At 44.7% G+C, this 16483-nt stretch overlaps 1 protein-coding gene across 3 annotated transcripts in view; it reads left to right on the top strand.

Moving 5' to 3' along the window:
* ubr2 (ubiquitin protein ligase E3 component n-recognin 2) overlaps positions 1 to 16483 on the top strand; it is a 40634-nt gene that overhangs the window by 21422 nt on the left and 2729 nt on the right. For all 3 annotated transcript variants that reach the window (XM_036983038.2, XM_036983031.2, XM_090237710.1), the window contains 21 exons: positions 75 to 229; positions 352 to 454; positions 736 to 845; positions 1107 to 1190; positions 1297 to 1484; positions 1608 to 1807; positions 2045 to 2138; positions 2309 to 2467; positions 3886 to 3977; positions 4168 to 4231; positions 4370 to 4518; positions 6968 to 7023; positions 7134 to 7230; positions 7400 to 7467; positions 8582 to 8717; positions 8945 to 9041; positions 9227 to 9357; positions 10209 to 10317; positions 10495 to 10551; positions 12822 to 12899; positions 16012 to 16182. In XM_036983038.2, coding sequence (XP_036838933.2) covers positions 75 to 229; positions 352 to 454; positions 736 to 845; positions 1107 to 1190; positions 1297 to 1484; positions 1608 to 1807; positions 2045 to 2138; positions 2309 to 2467; positions 3886 to 3977; positions 4168 to 4231; positions 4370 to 4518; positions 6968 to 7023; positions 7134 to 7230; positions 7400 to 7467; positions 8582 to 8717; positions 8945 to 9041; positions 9227 to 9357; positions 10209 to 10317; positions 10495 to 10551; positions 12822 to 12899; positions 16012 to 16182 — 2398 coding nt within the window. The remainder of the gene's footprint in view (positions 1 to 74; positions 230 to 351; positions 455 to 735; positions 846 to 1106; positions 1191 to 1296; positions 1485 to 1607; positions 1808 to 2044; positions 2139 to 2308; positions 2468 to 3885; positions 3978 to 4167; positions 4232 to 4369; positions 4519 to 6967; positions 7024 to 7133; positions 7231 to 7399; positions 7468 to 8581; positions 8718 to 8944; positions 9042 to 9226; positions 9358 to 10208; positions 10318 to 10494; positions 10552 to 12821; positions 12900 to 16011; positions 16183 to 16483) is intronic.

Genomic DNA, 16483 nt, shown 5'->3' with positions numbered 1-16483 from the left:
GAATTGATTATGTAACTATTGTGGTGATTGGTTGTGGTCTTTCAGCTGTCTATCAAGTAATCCGTTTGTTGTAGCCCTGCCTCCTCCGATGCTGCCCCCGTTCTCCCCGCTCTTTGCCAGCCTGGTGAACATTCTGCAGTGTGATGTGCTGCTGGGGATGCTGGGAGCCGTGCTGCAGTGGGCTGTGGAGCCCAGCGGAGGGCACTGGTCAGAGTCCATGCTGCAGAGGGTGAGGGAGACCAGGACCGCACTGTGCTGTTCCAGTGTCGTACTATGCTAATTTGTAGGCACATTAGAGGCCTGCCCCTCTGTCCATAACGCGTGTGTGTGTCTCTCTCTCTCTCTCTCCAGGTGCTCCACCTAATAGGCATGGGTCTGCTGGAGGAACAGCAGCAGTTGAAGAACAGCAGTGAAGACCACGACGTCTCTTTCAACTTCACCCTCAAAATCTCCCGTGAGTCAGTCCCTCTTAGCCTGGGTACCAGTCCGAGTTATCGTTAGCCTGAAATTCAGGACCTGTTTTGCTAACTCTCTCTCTCACTCTGAAACTGTAAAACTGAGAGAGGAGAGCTGAAAAATAAAAATCTTAGAAATGTTGCTCAAAATAATCTGGGTCATTCAAACGGTCAAACATGACACTGTGCAGGTATTCATTTTTTTTTGGGGGGGGGTCAACATTAGTTTGATTTCCATTTACTTTTTAACTAGTGTATTTAACTGCCGTGTGTGTCCTAGGTCCAGGGGAAGCCCCCAGTAACACAGCCAGTGTCCTGGCCCTCTTGGAGAACCTACAGAACGCCCCTCACCTGGAGGTCCACAAAGACATGATCCGCTGGATCCTCAAGGTGGGTCAACATTATTACAACCTCCCCTACCAATGCAACTCTCATAGAAGACACCTTACCCAAGTGTTTCAGTTGGTTCACTGCAATATTGTACATGCCATGGCCACCAGGAGGCAGCATAGGACAGCGTGCAACTAGTGGTCCCTCGAGACACATGCATATCCAAAATGACTTATGTCAAACAAAATAGGAAGATATGTTCTCGTGTTCATATTGATGTCTCACTTATGGACGAGGTAATAGTGTTGTGTCACTGTGTAGATGGTGGCCAGCATTAAGACGATGCGGGAGCTGACTGCCTCCACCTATACTGTGACCGCCAGCGGGAGCCACGGTCAGGAAGAGGTGGGTCGAGCACATCTAAGAGGTGATGCACCTAGATGGCATTTTATTTGGTTTCTCGTGAATTTAATAGACAAATATACCGCGTCTGTGTCTTCCCTTCCTGCAGATGGTGTGTGACAAGGACAAGGCGGAGAGGAAGAGGAAGGCGGAGATGGCTCGCCTGCGCAGGGAGAAGATCATGGCCCAGATGTCAGAGATGCAGAGACACTTTATCAACGAGAACAAGGAGCTCTTCCAGCAGAGTCTAGAGGAGCTGTATGCCTCCGCCTCCACCTCTACCTCACTGGAGCACAGGTACTGACAACGAGCACACACACACCCCACCACGCAAACACACTTGTATTTCACCACCCAATCCCTACTCTACACTCAATCAAGCTCTATAAGCTGTCCCCCCCCCCCCCCCGTCTCCTGCAGCCCCACTTCATCAGACGCAGCCCTGGTGTGTGTGGGTCCCAGGAGGTCTCGTCCCAGGGAGAAGAGGCAGGTGGTGACGTGTATCCTGTGCCAGGAGGAGCAGGAGATCAGGGCTGACAGCAAGGCCATGGTGCTGGCTGCCTTCGTCCAGCGCTCCACCGTCATGTCCAAGAACCGCAAGAGACCGCCTCACGACCCCGGTGAGAGAAAGACTGGAGTGCACAAAGATGGGTAGAATTTGCCCTTAGGTACAGATCTAGGATCAGCTTACCTTCCCTCAAGTCCTAATCTTAACTATTGGGGGTGTTAAACTGACCTTAGATCAGTGTCAAGAGGCAACTTCATCCTATACCACAGATTGGAGGATGTATCGTCTTTGTGTTGTGTCTGTGAATGATATACTAGCATTGCTTGACTTACCTGCCTGTGTCTTCCAGAGCATTATGACCCTCTCTTCATGCACCCTGACCTGTCGTTTGGCACGCACACAGGCAGCTGTGGCCACATCATGCACTCTCACTGTTGGCAGAGGTGAGCCAGACTCGGGGTTCTACAACAACCTGGGCCTACAGCGCTGGGGCAGGGCAGTAGGACACACACAGGGGGTTGTGTAACAGGGAGCGTTTGGATCTTGAGGATTCAGTGGGCCTGTGGAGTTGACTGTTTGGGTGTAAAACTCAATAGTTGTCGTGTGTGTGCAGGTATTTTGAGGCGGTGCAGGCCAAGGAGCAGCGGCGTCAGCAGAGACTGCGCGTCCACACCAGCTACGATGTGGGGAACGGGGAGTTCCTGTGTCCGCTGTGCGAGTGCCTCAGTAACACCGTCATTCCGCTGCTCCCCGGCGCCAAGGGCTCCAACAGGTACCCAATCACACACTATCATAATAATATATGCCTTTTATCCGTCGCTTTTACCCAAAGCGACTTGGTCATGCTGCCAACATTTAACTTACGGGTGACCCCGGGAATCGAACCCTCCATCCTAACGTTGCAAGCGCCAACTCAGCTACAGACACACACGTGTTAATTTGGTGTGCACCTCTGTCTAATTTGGTTTCTTTTCCTTTACCTGTGCCCGTCTGAAAATTATGGATATGTGGATGCAGATAGTGAATTCTCAATGGGAATTTGCTTTCACCCGTCCAGTTCCTTCAGATCGATGCAGATGAAGGGGATGAGAGGATTCCACTTAAGACTACTGGGATGCAGGAAACCACACTCGACTGGTACAGGGTCACCGTGACCCCCACACTGATTAGTGGTTGTCACGAGAGGAATCCGCTCTGGTCTCCCGCCTCTCATTCACCTCCAACCAGTCCCCCCCCTCCCCTCCCCCCCAGTTAATTCCCTTCAAGAGTTCTGACGTCAACAGTACCACTCCTCTCACGCGAGGTCAAGGCTCACTCTGCACTAACGCTCATTCGTCACCTCCACAACTACAGAGGTCATTCAGACATTTTCACATAGAGAACGCTGAGAAAAGTTTCAAGAGAAAAGACCATGCTAGCAAATGTATTTTTATTTTTTTTATACAATTCAGGCATTATTGTTAAATAAATGATGCTCTGAATAACTTACCTGGTTAAATAAATAAATATTATTCAAAGAATGGTTCTGATGCATGTACAAAACATTACGAACACCTGTTTTTTCCATGATGTAGATGAACCCAGGGGAATCCAGGTAAAAGCTATGATCTCTTATTAATGTAACTTGTTAAATCCACTTCAATCAATGTAGATGAAGGGGAGGAGACAGGTTAAAGAAGGATTTTTAAGCCTTCGGAGAGTTGAGACATGGATTGTGTGTGTGTGAGACATTTTTAGAGGGTGAATGAGCGAGACAAAATATTGAAGTGCCTTTGAACAGGGTTTGGTAGTAGGTGTCAGGTGCACCAGTTTGTAACAAGAACTGCACCGCTGCTGGGTTTTTCACGCTCAACAGTTTCCTGTGTGTATCATGAAAGGTCCACCACCCAAAGGACATCCAGCCAACTTGACACAACTGTGGGAAGTATTGGAGTCAACATGGGCCAGCATCCCTGTGGAACGCTTTTGACACCTTGTAGAGTCCATGCCCCCGACAAATTGAGGCTGTTCTGAGGATCGAAGGGGGGTGCAATGCAATATTAAGGTGTTCCTAGTGTTTTGTAAACTCTGTGTATACCAACAGCCTTGTTATTAGCATGCCAAATTAAGAAGCAATGGCCAGCCCATGTTTGTATGCTTCTCCATAAGTGTGAGTCCACTGACCAGTCGCCTTCTCTTTCCTCTCTCCAGTTGTGAGCAGCCTGGTCTGGGTCAGTGGCTAAAGATCAGTGGTCAGCAGATCAAGGCCATGCACTCTGCCCACAGGAAACTCCAGCCCGTCGGTGAGTTCCTTCCCACGCAGATCATTCTCATCATAGCACGACACCATTCATATGTTCAGCGTAACACATTAGAGGTCACTGTATATCAGCATTGAGATGAGTGTTTCTGAAGTGATATGACAGAATGTGTCTATGCGTTCACATTATGTCACTAACCTGTGTGTGTGTGTGTGTGTGTTTGTGTGTGTAGGTGTTGACGCTGTTGAAGAGCAGTGCCCTGCCCCTGAGAGTTTTAGAATAGACTACACGCCCATGTAAGTGACTGCTCATGACTGACATTGTAACCCATTTTATAAGCGAGAGATACTTTTTGGAGTAAACCAAGACATCTTTGGGTTAGTTTGATTGACTTCCTCTGATTTTTGATGTTGTTCACTTACCCGTCTCTTCAGGAGTCCTTACTCCAGCACCATAAAGGAGATGCTGACGACGTTTGGGACGGCGACCTACAAAGTTGGCCTTAAGGTGCACCCCAACGAGCAGGACCCCCGCGTGCCCATCATGTGCTGGGGTAGCTGTGCCTACACCATTCAGTCTATCGGTAATACAGACACACACACAGACAGAAAAAAAATATGATTGACAAGAAATAGAGAACCAACATAGTTTAAAGTGATATAAAACCCATGTCAATGGTGCACATGTGGGATTGAGTTAAGTCTTAAATCAACTTGCTAACTACCAACTACCATCCTAATGGTCTGGTCTCAGGTCTCTATTGTTACCATCAGGTCCTAATGGTCTGGTACTCAGGGCTCTATTGTTACCGTCAGGTCCTATTGGCCTTATACTCATGGATCTATTGTTACCGTCAGGTCCTAATGGTCTGGTACTCAGGGCTCTATTGTTACCGTCAGGTCCTAATGGCCTGGTACTCAGGGCTCTATTGTTACCGTCAGGTTCTAATGGTCTGGTACTCAGGGCTCTATTGTTACCATCAGGTTCTAATGGTCTGGTACTCAGGGCTCTATTGTTACCGTCAGGTCCTAATGGCCTGGTACTCAGGGCTCTATTGTTACCGTCAGGTCCTAATGGCCTGGTACTCAGGGCTCTATTGTTACCGTCAGGTTCTAATGGTCTGGTACTCAGGGCTCTATTGTTACCGTCAGGTTCTAATGGTCTGGTACTCAGGGCTCTATTGTTACCGTCAGGTCCTAATGGCCTGGTACTCAGTGGTTAGAGGGACAATAGAGCCCTAACATCAATGCAAATACAATGGAAAATCACATCAGACACTTATCATCAGAACAGTAGGTCCATCATAGTTTTAAAACAGTGTAAAACATGGTTGTGGTGGATGCTGTTTTAAAGCCCAACACAACGAAATGGACAGCGCTTTCTACGGTGACGATTCAATCCAAATGCTTATGAGCCCAAACCCGAAAAAACCCTGCATTAAAATGATTGTGCCGTTATACAATACATTGCCTATCGCATATTATGCATGGAAGGAAAACATAAAACAAAACTGATTTTAAGATGTCTTTGGTATATAATTGGTCTAGCCTATACTCCAAAAGTAAAGACATTTGAGTTAGGGCAGGTGAGTGTGGACTGTGTTGTGCATACTGGATGGACTGGTTACCTAACCCTCCAACATGCATATCCATGAGTCTGGGTGAGAACCTACATCCCTTGGCCATGCTATTGATTGATTGTGAAGGGCTGCCTACAATTAGTGAATTTGTATTTTATTTTGAATAGCGATATCTCCTCTCTCCTATATTCCTTGGTTGAGCACGCAGACGGGCTGTCAACAGTTTAGTGAAATATGTTTAGTTGCAAAAACATGTTGATGAACAGATTTCCATAATTAAGCACTGTGTTAGCTGCAGGAACAAGATTGGAGAGCCCACGGCGGACAGGGTTTTGGCAGAATATCACCTGTCTGGCAGCGAGAGCATGCTCAAACAGTGGTTGATGCATGGACTGGATGAAGTGTTTGTTTATTTCTCAGCTGCTCATATTAAGCACGTGATCTGCTCTACAACCAAAGTAGCCTACAAAACAGACCGTTGGGAAAGGGCTCCGCCTCCATTCACTGACTAGGCAGTTTGAGTGCATACAGATGGCATCTTTTGTTTCCCCCCTTGTCCCTGTTCCTGCCCATTTTTAAATCGTTATTTTACTAATAAACTCATTTTACATATTAGTGAAGACCAGATTAAATTGAGAATAGTCTGATGGGTGAAAATATGACCACTTGATGAGAGAACAGCTGTGCAGCCTGAGGCAAGGAACGGAGCGGAGCGCAGGCTTTTTTTTTGGCTACTTGCTCAAATCCTCAATAGACTGTAGTCGCACCATGCAGCCCATATACGTTTTGATTTCTAAGACATTCTGAGGTTTGTATCATTCACTACTAAAGCGTATAGGACCTGTTTCTAATGATCACTTTTACGCTCAACATAGCCACTTCATATGCGCACTCGTGCTGTAATGGGAAAAATATAATTTCTATTTTATTCAGCGAAGTTCAATTATATTCTTCTTACTGTAAAATCTGATGATAAAATTCAATGATGGCAGGCTTATAAGTCTCATATCTTGTCAGCTAAATGAACAAGCCTACGGCATAGAGCATAGCCAGATAACATACACCTACAGTAGGCCAACTCAATACATTCTCTTCATATCATAATGTATCTTTAGGCCTGACTAAAATAAATCATGGAATTATTGTGATGGTATAAATGGATTTCTTTTTTTTTTCTTTTTAATGTAGATGTTTCAAAGTGGCTTGTATGCATGGAGGCCTGGAGATGCTAAACCTTTTTTATGTTAATTAACGGTAAATTACCGTGGGACCGGCAGTCTTTTGCGTGACAATAACCGGCTGACAAAATGTCATGACAGCCCTAGTCAAGTCTTCATTATTTAATGGGTCAGTTAATATGTTGCTGAGAATGGCCCACAGATGTCCAAACGCAACAATCGTTTCTCTCGCTGTGATGTTCAACTGACTTTTTTTTTCTTCTTTCATTTTGCAGAGCGACTGTTGGTGGACGAGGAGAAGCCTTTATTTGGAAGTTTACCTTGCAGACAGGTAAACGACTATAACCTCTCCTTCTGACCTATGAGTCAGTGGACTTCTAGGTTGTTGTGTTATGTGGAGAGGTGCCGAGACATATTTGACACCGGTGTTTGTGTGTGCAGGATGACTGCCTGAGCTCCCTGGCCAGGTTTGGCTCAGCATGTTGGACTGCAGCCTCTCAGCCCTCCGTGCAGGGCCACTACATCAGACTGGTAGCAGGTAGGACAGACACTGTCAACGGGCACCTGCAGGACCAGTAGGCTGGTCTTTTCAGTGCCCGAATTCAAATTCACATGTTGTGTTAATGTTGCATATGTTGAGGCTTTTTTTTTGTTCTAGGCATTTGGGTTGTATAGTTTTATTGATGGTATGTGTGTGTTTTGTGTAGCATTGATTCCAGACCCCCAGGTGGAGACCTCTCCCTGTATCCTGGACATAGACATGTTGCACCTTCTGGTGAGTCCCTGTCCATCACACCTACAGAACCAGCCATAAGTTTGGACACACCTACTCATTCAAGGGTTTTTCATTATTTTGACTATTTTCTACATTGTGGAATAATAGTGAAGACACCAAAACTATGAAATAACACATGGAATCATGTAGTAACCAAAAAAGTTTTAAACAAATCTAAAAATATTTTAGATTCTTCAAAGTAGCCTCCCTTTGCCTTTAAACAATTTGTTATTTTATTTTATTTCACCTTTATTTAACCAGGTAGGCAAGTTGAGAACAAGTTCTCATTTACAATTGCGACCTGGCCAAGATAAAGCAAAGCAGTTCGACACACAACAACACAGAGTTACACATGGAATAAACAAACATACAGTCAATAATACAGTAGAAACAAGTCTATATACGATGTGAGCAAATGATGTGAGAAGGGAGGTAAAGGCCAAAAAAAGGCCATAGTGGCAAAGTAAATACAATATAGCAAGTAAAACACTGGAATGTTCTTGATGACAGCTTTGCACACTCATGGCATTCTCTCAACCAGCTTCATGAGGTAGTTACCTGGAATGCATTTCAATTAACAGGTGTGCCATGTTAATTAGTGGAATTTATTTCCTTAATACGTTTGAGCCAATCAGTTGTGTTGTGACAAGGGAAGGGTGGTATACCGAAGATAGCCCTATTTGGTAAAAGACCACGTCCATATTATGGCGTGTCATAACTTTTGACTGGTCTTGTAAATTCCAAGTGGTATATCATATCTCTGGGCTCCCAGATCATACGCAAACCAATTGTTGACTCTGACCATAAAACATTAATAATGTTTACATACTGCTATACTCATTTCATATGTATATGCTGTATTATATTCTACTATACTATAGTCAATGCCACTCCTACATTGCTCCTTCTGATATGTATATATTTCTTAATGGAATTATAATATTATTATTTTTGATTGTGTGTGTTGTAAATCGTTACATATTATTGCACTGTTGGAACTAGGAACACAAGCATTTCGCTACACCCGCAATAACATCTGCTAAACATGTGTATGTGAGCAATAAAATGTGATTTGGGTGTATAAGTGTTAAGTCAACACCGATCCCTCTCTCAGGTGAGTGTGGTTCTGTCCTACGGGTCGGTCCACTCCCAGGACTCTTCAGGGCTGAGTGTGGACGCTGTCCAGCTGCACTTCTTCCACATCATCACTGTGGCTCACATGGTCCAGATGCTGCTCACGTCAGGCCCAGGTAAGGAGCGCGAGCACCCTACACCTGGACAGTGTGTGTGTGTGGAAATGTGTCCGTATGGATCTTAGCGTTCTCTCAACCCCAGCTAAAATCTTACCTTTTGGATAGTTGAGGAGAGGGTTCTTACGAGTCGTCGAAGTTCACCGCTGTTTAACATGAAACGTGTTTGTACGGCGTAGAGAAAGGACCAACAAACATGTACGTTGTGTGTGTGTGTGTGTCAACAGAGGAAGTGACCATGGAGCAGGAGAGTGGGGGAGCAGAGAGGGAGGAGGAGGAAGACATCTGCGCTCTCTACAACACCCTCAGAACACACTTGGGCAGGTGAGGCGACACTGACTCTGTAGCTATGACATGTTGCCGTGAACCCCCCCCAGACGACACTCATCTACCGTATCCACCAAGCAGCCGGCTTTCCCCCCAGTATTGTCGCGGTAATGCGTGCATTGTGCTTGAACCATGCTGTGAGTGTGATTTTTCTAATTGTGTGTGTGTGTGTGTGGTGACAGTTCCCTGCCTGAGGTGGCCTCTGGTTGGCACCTGTGGCGTTGCGTGAAGACTGGCATCCTGCCCTACCTGAGAGGAGCTGCACTCTTCTTCCACCACCTTAACGGGGTTCCTACGCCCCCAGAGCTGCATGGTAACTACAACATGGATACGCACACACACAGGGCTGGCACGGTAATTGTATAATCGTGTAACCGATAATAATGGGTGAAGACCATGAATAAAAGAGCTGCCATAACCCTTCAATCCATTAATTTGAAATAATATTTGTCACAATGGCAGTAGTGTAAAAGAATGATAATCTGTCTAGATATCCAACTTTCTCCATCTCCTCCCAACGTAAACTCTCTCCTTCAGAAATGCCCTCCCTTTGATGCTGTAGCCAGTATTATCTGTACCAGCTACAGTAGGAATTATTCTCTGGTTTGTCAAGGTGTTAAAAAGATGCTGAAATCTGACCTGAATCACCACTGTCTGCTTGGTGAGTGTGGGACATTTTATAAGCGAAAGTGTATCGTCAAGGTTATAAAAACCGAAGTTGAAATCAACTAGGTTCGCCAACGTTAAGGGCTCGATTCAATCCATATCGCCAAAGTTCAGCGCTATAGCTCGCTTTTAAATGTCATTTCCGATTGAGCCGACATGCAACATTTACCGTGAATGTGGGAACATTGCCTTTAAATTTAAATTGCGCTATAGCATTGAACTTCGGCTGTATGGATTGAATCGAGAGCCAAGTCTGTATCCGTGACCCAAAGGTGTTGCTAGGCAACAACACAAGTGGGCAACTGCTACAGCGGCAGAGAGGAGGGGAGAGAGGAGAGACAATTAGTGCGTGCCTTAATTTTGCAGTTCGAACAGTGACTGTGGTTATTTGCCTTGATTTGGTTATTCCATGATAGGCACAACCTTACACTTATATTCAAGTGTGTGTGTCTCAAACAGAGCCTTGCTGTTGATGTTCACTCTCTGTGTTTCTACTAGCTCTGTGTCCTGGTCAGTGGGAGGTACTGTGTGGATACCTCAGTCTGCCCTCCAACCTGCTTCAGCTTTACCACAGTCAAAAGGAGCTACTGGAGCCCTTACTGTACGGGTAAGAGTCTCTTTCGCTCTCTTGTTGTGCGCCAGTAACCTGTCTTTTCTCCTCTTGTATCCTCTGAATGGTTCAGAAGTGCCAGCTGAATGACTGATTGATATACTGTATGTCATAGTCACACTCTGATGGGGGAAAAGTTTATTTAATTTAGCAATTTGTCCTCCTGTCCTGTAGGTGGTGCTCTCACCCAGGTGTACGACAGACCCTCCAGGGAGGTGGCGTTCTCGTGAGGTCAGTGCTGCTATTTTACTGTGATATGATGGGTTGAAGACTCTGACTACTTAGGTTGGATATTGGTATAAATGATTTTGTGTGGTACAGTGTTAATTTTGGCAGCTATTTTCGTTTGCCTTTATCACTAAAATACATTTCAGTCATTTCAGACTTCTTAGGTTAAGAATCGACTAAAACGCTGGACAATTTGTGTAGTTTTAGCAATTTGTGTAGTGTTAGTCGCATATTAGTCAATGCATTTTATTTCATGAAATAAATCTTTACCTTTTTAACTTCCATCATATGCACATTAAAGGTAATATGTCTAACTTTGCTTCCCCTTGAGGAAGCTAGGCGAATAACCACTCGCCCCCCCCATCCCATATTCCGGCAACATGGTGGAGATTCGCCCTGGAGTCTTTTTACTTTTTAGTTTTAACCACCAGCTTCAAACAGCTGAAAATACATTTTTATTTATTGAATATTGAATATATTTTACCGCGATTTTAGGTTGTGCAGTGATTCTCTACACTCAAGTGCTTGTTTTCTTGCAGTGTAGAATTTTAAGTAACCAGGAAATGGCAGAGTGATATCTACATGTTGGACGCCTGCCATTTTCAGTTTATGCTCGAGGAGAAGATCAAATCAAAATAAAATGTTATTCTTTACATGCTTTGTAAATTGGAAGAAAAAAAAACAGCGCAGAGAAAGAAAATGGAGAAATAATATACAAGTTAAACACGTAATAATAGATAACTTGGCTGTATACAAGGAGTACCGGTACCGAGTTGATGTGCAGGGGTACAAGGTAGATATGTTCAAATACTGCAGCCCGGAATAAAGTGGCGGATGGTAAACAGTAGCAGCAGTGTATGTGATGAGTTAGTCTGAGTAGCTGTTTGGTTAACTATTTAGCAGGCGTATGGCTTGGGTGTAGAAGCTGTTCAGGGTCCTGTTGGTTCCAGACTTGGTACATCGGTACCACTTGCCGTGTGGTAGCAGAGAGAACCGTATATGACTTGGGTGGCTGGAGTCTTTGTAAAATGTTTAGGGCCTTCCTCTGACACCGCCTGCTATAGAGGTTCTGGGTAGGCTCCAGTGACATACTGGGACGTCCCCACTACCCAAGCAGTTGCCATACCAAGCGGTGAGGCAGCCAGTCAAGATACTCTGTGGTGCAGCTGTAGAACTTTTTGAAGATTTGAGGGCCTATGACAAATCTTTTCAGCCTCCCGAGGGGAAAGAGGTGTTGTCGTGCCTTCTTCACGACTGTCTTGGTATGTTTGGACCATGATAGATCCTTAGTGATGTGGACACCGAGGATCTTGAAGCTCTCGACCCGCTCCACTACAGCCCCGTCGATGTTAATGGGGGCCTGTTCGGCCTGCCTTTTCCTGTAGCCCGCGATCCGCTCGTGGACTACACGATCCGCTCGTGGACTCTCCCTCAATGTCTTGCTGATAGTGGTGTTGGAGTCGTGCACAGCCACACAGTCATGGTTGAACAGGGAGTACAGGATGGGGATATACTGTATGCACACACTCCTGAGGGGTCCCCGTGGCAGATGTGTTTTTGCCTACCCTCACCACCTGGGGGCGTTCCATCAGGAAGTCCAGGATCCAGTTGCAGAGGATTGACCACGCCTGAGCTTTCCAACATTGCCAGAAATGTTACTTTACTCCTAATATTCAGCGCATACTGTAGCATTCATGGGTCCAATCGGGGAAAACTGCATGCGTATTTGCGGAACGTGACAAGACAGATGAGTAAAAGCGCACGTAGGAAAATAGTGCTGACATGATCAAAGCAAAAATAGCCTACATGAAAGTAAGACAGAGTTAACATTGTTCTGTGTATCATATCAAAAGTTTGAAGAGTGACTGAAGTGACCGCCTGGGAGCTGTGTGGAAGAGCAGATCAGCTCAATTGGACCACGCTACTGAAAGACGTTACTTATGCCAATGAGAGGATTGCATTAAACATTCTGCAAAGGCATGCATGCTTATGATTGGACAAAAACGGACGAATAGGAGCTTCATGTCGAATTGAATGTCCTTAACTCTCGCAAGGAATTCTCGTAACACATTCATGGCGTCTCGTTATCGGCATTCGTTTTCGTCAGGAAAAATATGTTGACCAATATTTTGTCATTAGTTATTGTTGACAAAATTAACACTGGTGTGGTCAAGTTTTTATATTTTATTATTATTATTTTTTAAAGAACTGTACAGAGTTTGTTGTTGATGGTGTTAAGAGCTCTAGGGCTGACTAATTCTTCCTCTGTTCAGTTTCCCTCGGGAGTCCAACAGCCTGATTGACCTCCCAGATGACTACAGTGCCCTCATAAACCAAGCGTCCAGCTTCACGTGAGTGCCCAGCGAACAACTGTCATTGGTGCATCAGAGATGTCATAGCATAGCCTTACAACATTACAATCGGGAGCAATTGGATGTCATTGCTCTCCTTCCTGTCCTATGGAAGACCTTTTAGAGTGAATGTCTAATACAGTTGCGGTCAAATATAATCATTTTAGAAAATAAAGAGAAATGGCAGAGACAAAATGATTGGCACCCTGGTGCTAGTATTTGGTTGCACAGCCTTTGGCCAAGATAACTGCCGACAAATGCTTCTTGTAGCCATCATTGAGCTTGCTGTACCTTTTTCTACTGGCAATTTGGCCCTCTCTTCAGCAGCAAACTGCTCTAAATCATCAGTGTTTGAGGGGTGAAATAAAGGCGGGAAATGTCTGTTCTTTTGACCAATCTATTTAAAACGTGTATTTTTCCCTATATAGACACGCCCTATGCGTCAATCTGAATCACTTCCATTACCTATAATGAGAGCAGTTGGTGGAAGGCACCCCTCAAACACTGATTTGAGTTTTGTCCCTAGTAATGTTTAAATACATTGCTGTAATAATTTTGTTAAACAGTGTTGGTTTCATCAACTGTTTTACAACATGATATAAAACACAGCAAAAACAGAATTTTGACTGCATTGGGCTTATAACCTCTAGCACTTAGCCATCCCGGATCCGGGATCGTGAATACAGCCTCAAGCTCATTACCATAACGCAACGTTAACTATTCATGAAAATCGCAAATGAAATGAAATAAATATGCTAGCTCTCAAGCTTAGCCTTTTGTTAACAACACTGTCATCTCAGATTTTCAAAATATGCTTCTCAACCATAGGAAAACAATCATTTGTGTAACAGTAGCTAGCTAGCGTAGCATTTAGCGTTAGCATAATCGTTAGCATTCAGCAGGCAACATTTTCACAAAAACCAGAAAAGCATTCAAATAAAATAATTTACCTTTGAAGAACTTCAGATGTTTTCAATGAGGAGACTCTGTTAGATAGCAAATGTTCAGTTTTTCCTGAAAGATTATTTGTTTAGGAGAAATCGCTCCGTTTGGTGCGTCACGTTTGGCTACCAAAAAAAAACGAAAATCCAGTCATCAAAACGCCAAACTTTTTTCCAAATTAACTCCATAATATCGACTGAAACATGGCAAACGTTGTTTAGAACCAATCCTCAAGGTGTTTTTCACATATCTCTTCGATGATATATCGTTCGTGGAAGTGTGCTTTCTGTCCTGAATCCCAGGAGAAAATGCCCGCAACTGAAGATTACGCACCAATTTAGACAAAGGTCACCGGGCGGACCCCTGGAAAATGTAGTCTCTTATGGCCAATCTTCCAATGATATGCCTACAAATACGTCACAATGCTGCAGACATCTTGAAGAAACGACAGAAAGCGCAGGCTCGTTCCTGGTGCATTCACAGCCATATAAGGAGACATTGGAAAACAGAGCTTCAGAAATTCTGCTCATTTCCTGTTTGAAGTTTCATCTTGGTTTCGCCTGTAGCATGAGTTCTGTGGCACTCACATATAATATCTTTGCAGTTTTGGAAACGTTAGACTGTTTTCTTTCCAAATCTGTCAATTATATGCATAGTCGAGCATCTTTTCGTGAGAAAATATTGCGCTTAAAACGGGCACGTTTTTTTTTATCCAATAATGAAATAGCGCCCCCATAGACTCAACTGGTTTTAAGAAGTGTGCAATGGTGCCAATGTACACTACATGGGCAAAATTATGTGGACATCTGATCATTGAACATCCACATTCCAATATCATGGGTATTAATACGGAGTTGGTCCCCCCTTTGCTGCTATAACATCCTCCACTTTTATGGGAAGGCTTTCCACTAAATGTTGGAACATTGCTGTGGGGATTTGCTTCCATTCAGCCGCGAGCATTAGTGAGGTCGGGCACTGACATTGGGTGATTAGGTCTGGCTCACAGTCGGCGTTCCAATTCATCCCAAAGGTGTTTGATGGGGTTGAGGTCAGGGCTCTGCAGGCCAGTCAAGTTCATCCACACTGATCTCGACAAACCATTTCTGTATAGACCTCGCTTTGTGCATGGGGGCAGCTCCAGACCATTTTTCCTCCTCCAACTTTACAGTTGGCACTATGCATTGGAGCAGGTAGCGTTCTCCTGGCATCCGCCAAACCCAAATTCGTCTGTCGGACTGCCAAATGGTGAATCTGGTCCTCCAGTGGGGCTCAGTTGGCAGAGCATGGCGCTTGCAACACCAGGGTTGTGGGTTTGATTCCCATGGGAGACCAGTATGAAAGAATACAAAAATGTATGCTCTCACGATTGTAAGTCAAGTTTTATTTGTCCCATGCACCGAATCAACAGCTGTAGACATTTACTGTGAAATATTTACTAAATTAACGAAAGTAAACATAAAATAAAAAGTAACACAATAAATATCGAGACTATATACAGGGGGTACTGGTACTGAGTCAATTGTCTGGGGTACAGATTAGTTGGAAATGTGTACAGTTGGGGTACAGTGACTGGATAAGAGTGTCTGCTAAATGACTATCATGTAAATGAATCGTGATTCATCACTCCAGAGAACACATTCTACTGCTCCAGAGTCCAATGGCGACGAGCTTTACACCTCTCCAACCAACACTTGGCATTGCGCATGGTGATCTTCGGCTTGTGTGCGGCTGCTCGGCCATGGAAACCCATTTCATGAAGCTTCCGACAAACAGTTCTCCCTTGCGCTTCAGCACACGGAGGTCCCATTCTGTGAGCTTGTGTGGCCTGCCACTTTGCGGCTGAGCCGTTGTTGCGCCTATACATTTCCACTTCACATTAACAGCGCTTACAGTTGATGGGGGCAGCTCTAGCCGGGCAGACATTTGACTCACTGACTTGTTGAAAAGGTGGCATCCTATGACTGTGCCACGTTGAAAGTCATTGAGCTCTTCAGTAAGGCCATTCTATTGCCAGTCTTTGTCTATGGAGATTGAACGGCTGTGTGCTCGATTTTATACTGGCTGAAATAGTATACTGTCTGAAATCCCCTTCAAAATGAGTGGATATCTTCATACCTTTTGGCCATGTAGTGTATTTGGCCCCAACTGTGTGTTTATGCTCTCCCCCCAGGTGCCCTAAGTCGGGTGGGGATAAGTCCCGTGCGCCCACCCTGTGCCTGGTGTGTGGTTCCATGCTGTGTTCACAGAGCTACTGCTGCCAGACAGAGCTAGATGGAGAGGACGTAGGAGCCTGCACCGCGCACACCTTTGCCTGCGGAGCCGGAGTAGGCATCTTCCTCAGGTACAGACCTGTGTGTGTGTGTTGAAATGTGCGCCTGTATACAGTGGGGTTTGGAATTATTGGATGCCTTGATAAAGATGAGCAGAAAAAGACTGTATAAAGTAAATAATCCTGAGCTATATTGTATGCCCAAAATATCTATACACGTTATTGTATACTTATACATTTGCTCAGAGAATGAATTTGTTTAACAAGTAATACTACAAAATACGTCTGAAAGATGATTGGATCCCCTGTTTTCAGTACTCTAGCACCCGCTCCTTGCGAGGATAACGACACTGAGCCTTTTTCTAAAATGTTT

Source organism: Oncorhynchus mykiss, chromosome 1 (genome assembly GCF_057628025.1).
Source record: "Oncorhynchus mykiss isolate SJ-2025 chromosome 1, ASM5762802v1, whole genome shotgun sequence".
Classification (NCBI taxonomy): Eukaryota; Metazoa; Chordata; class Actinopteri; order Salmoniformes; family Salmonidae; genus Oncorhynchus; species Oncorhynchus mykiss.
This window is presented reverse-complemented; position numbering and strand designations above follow the sequence as displayed.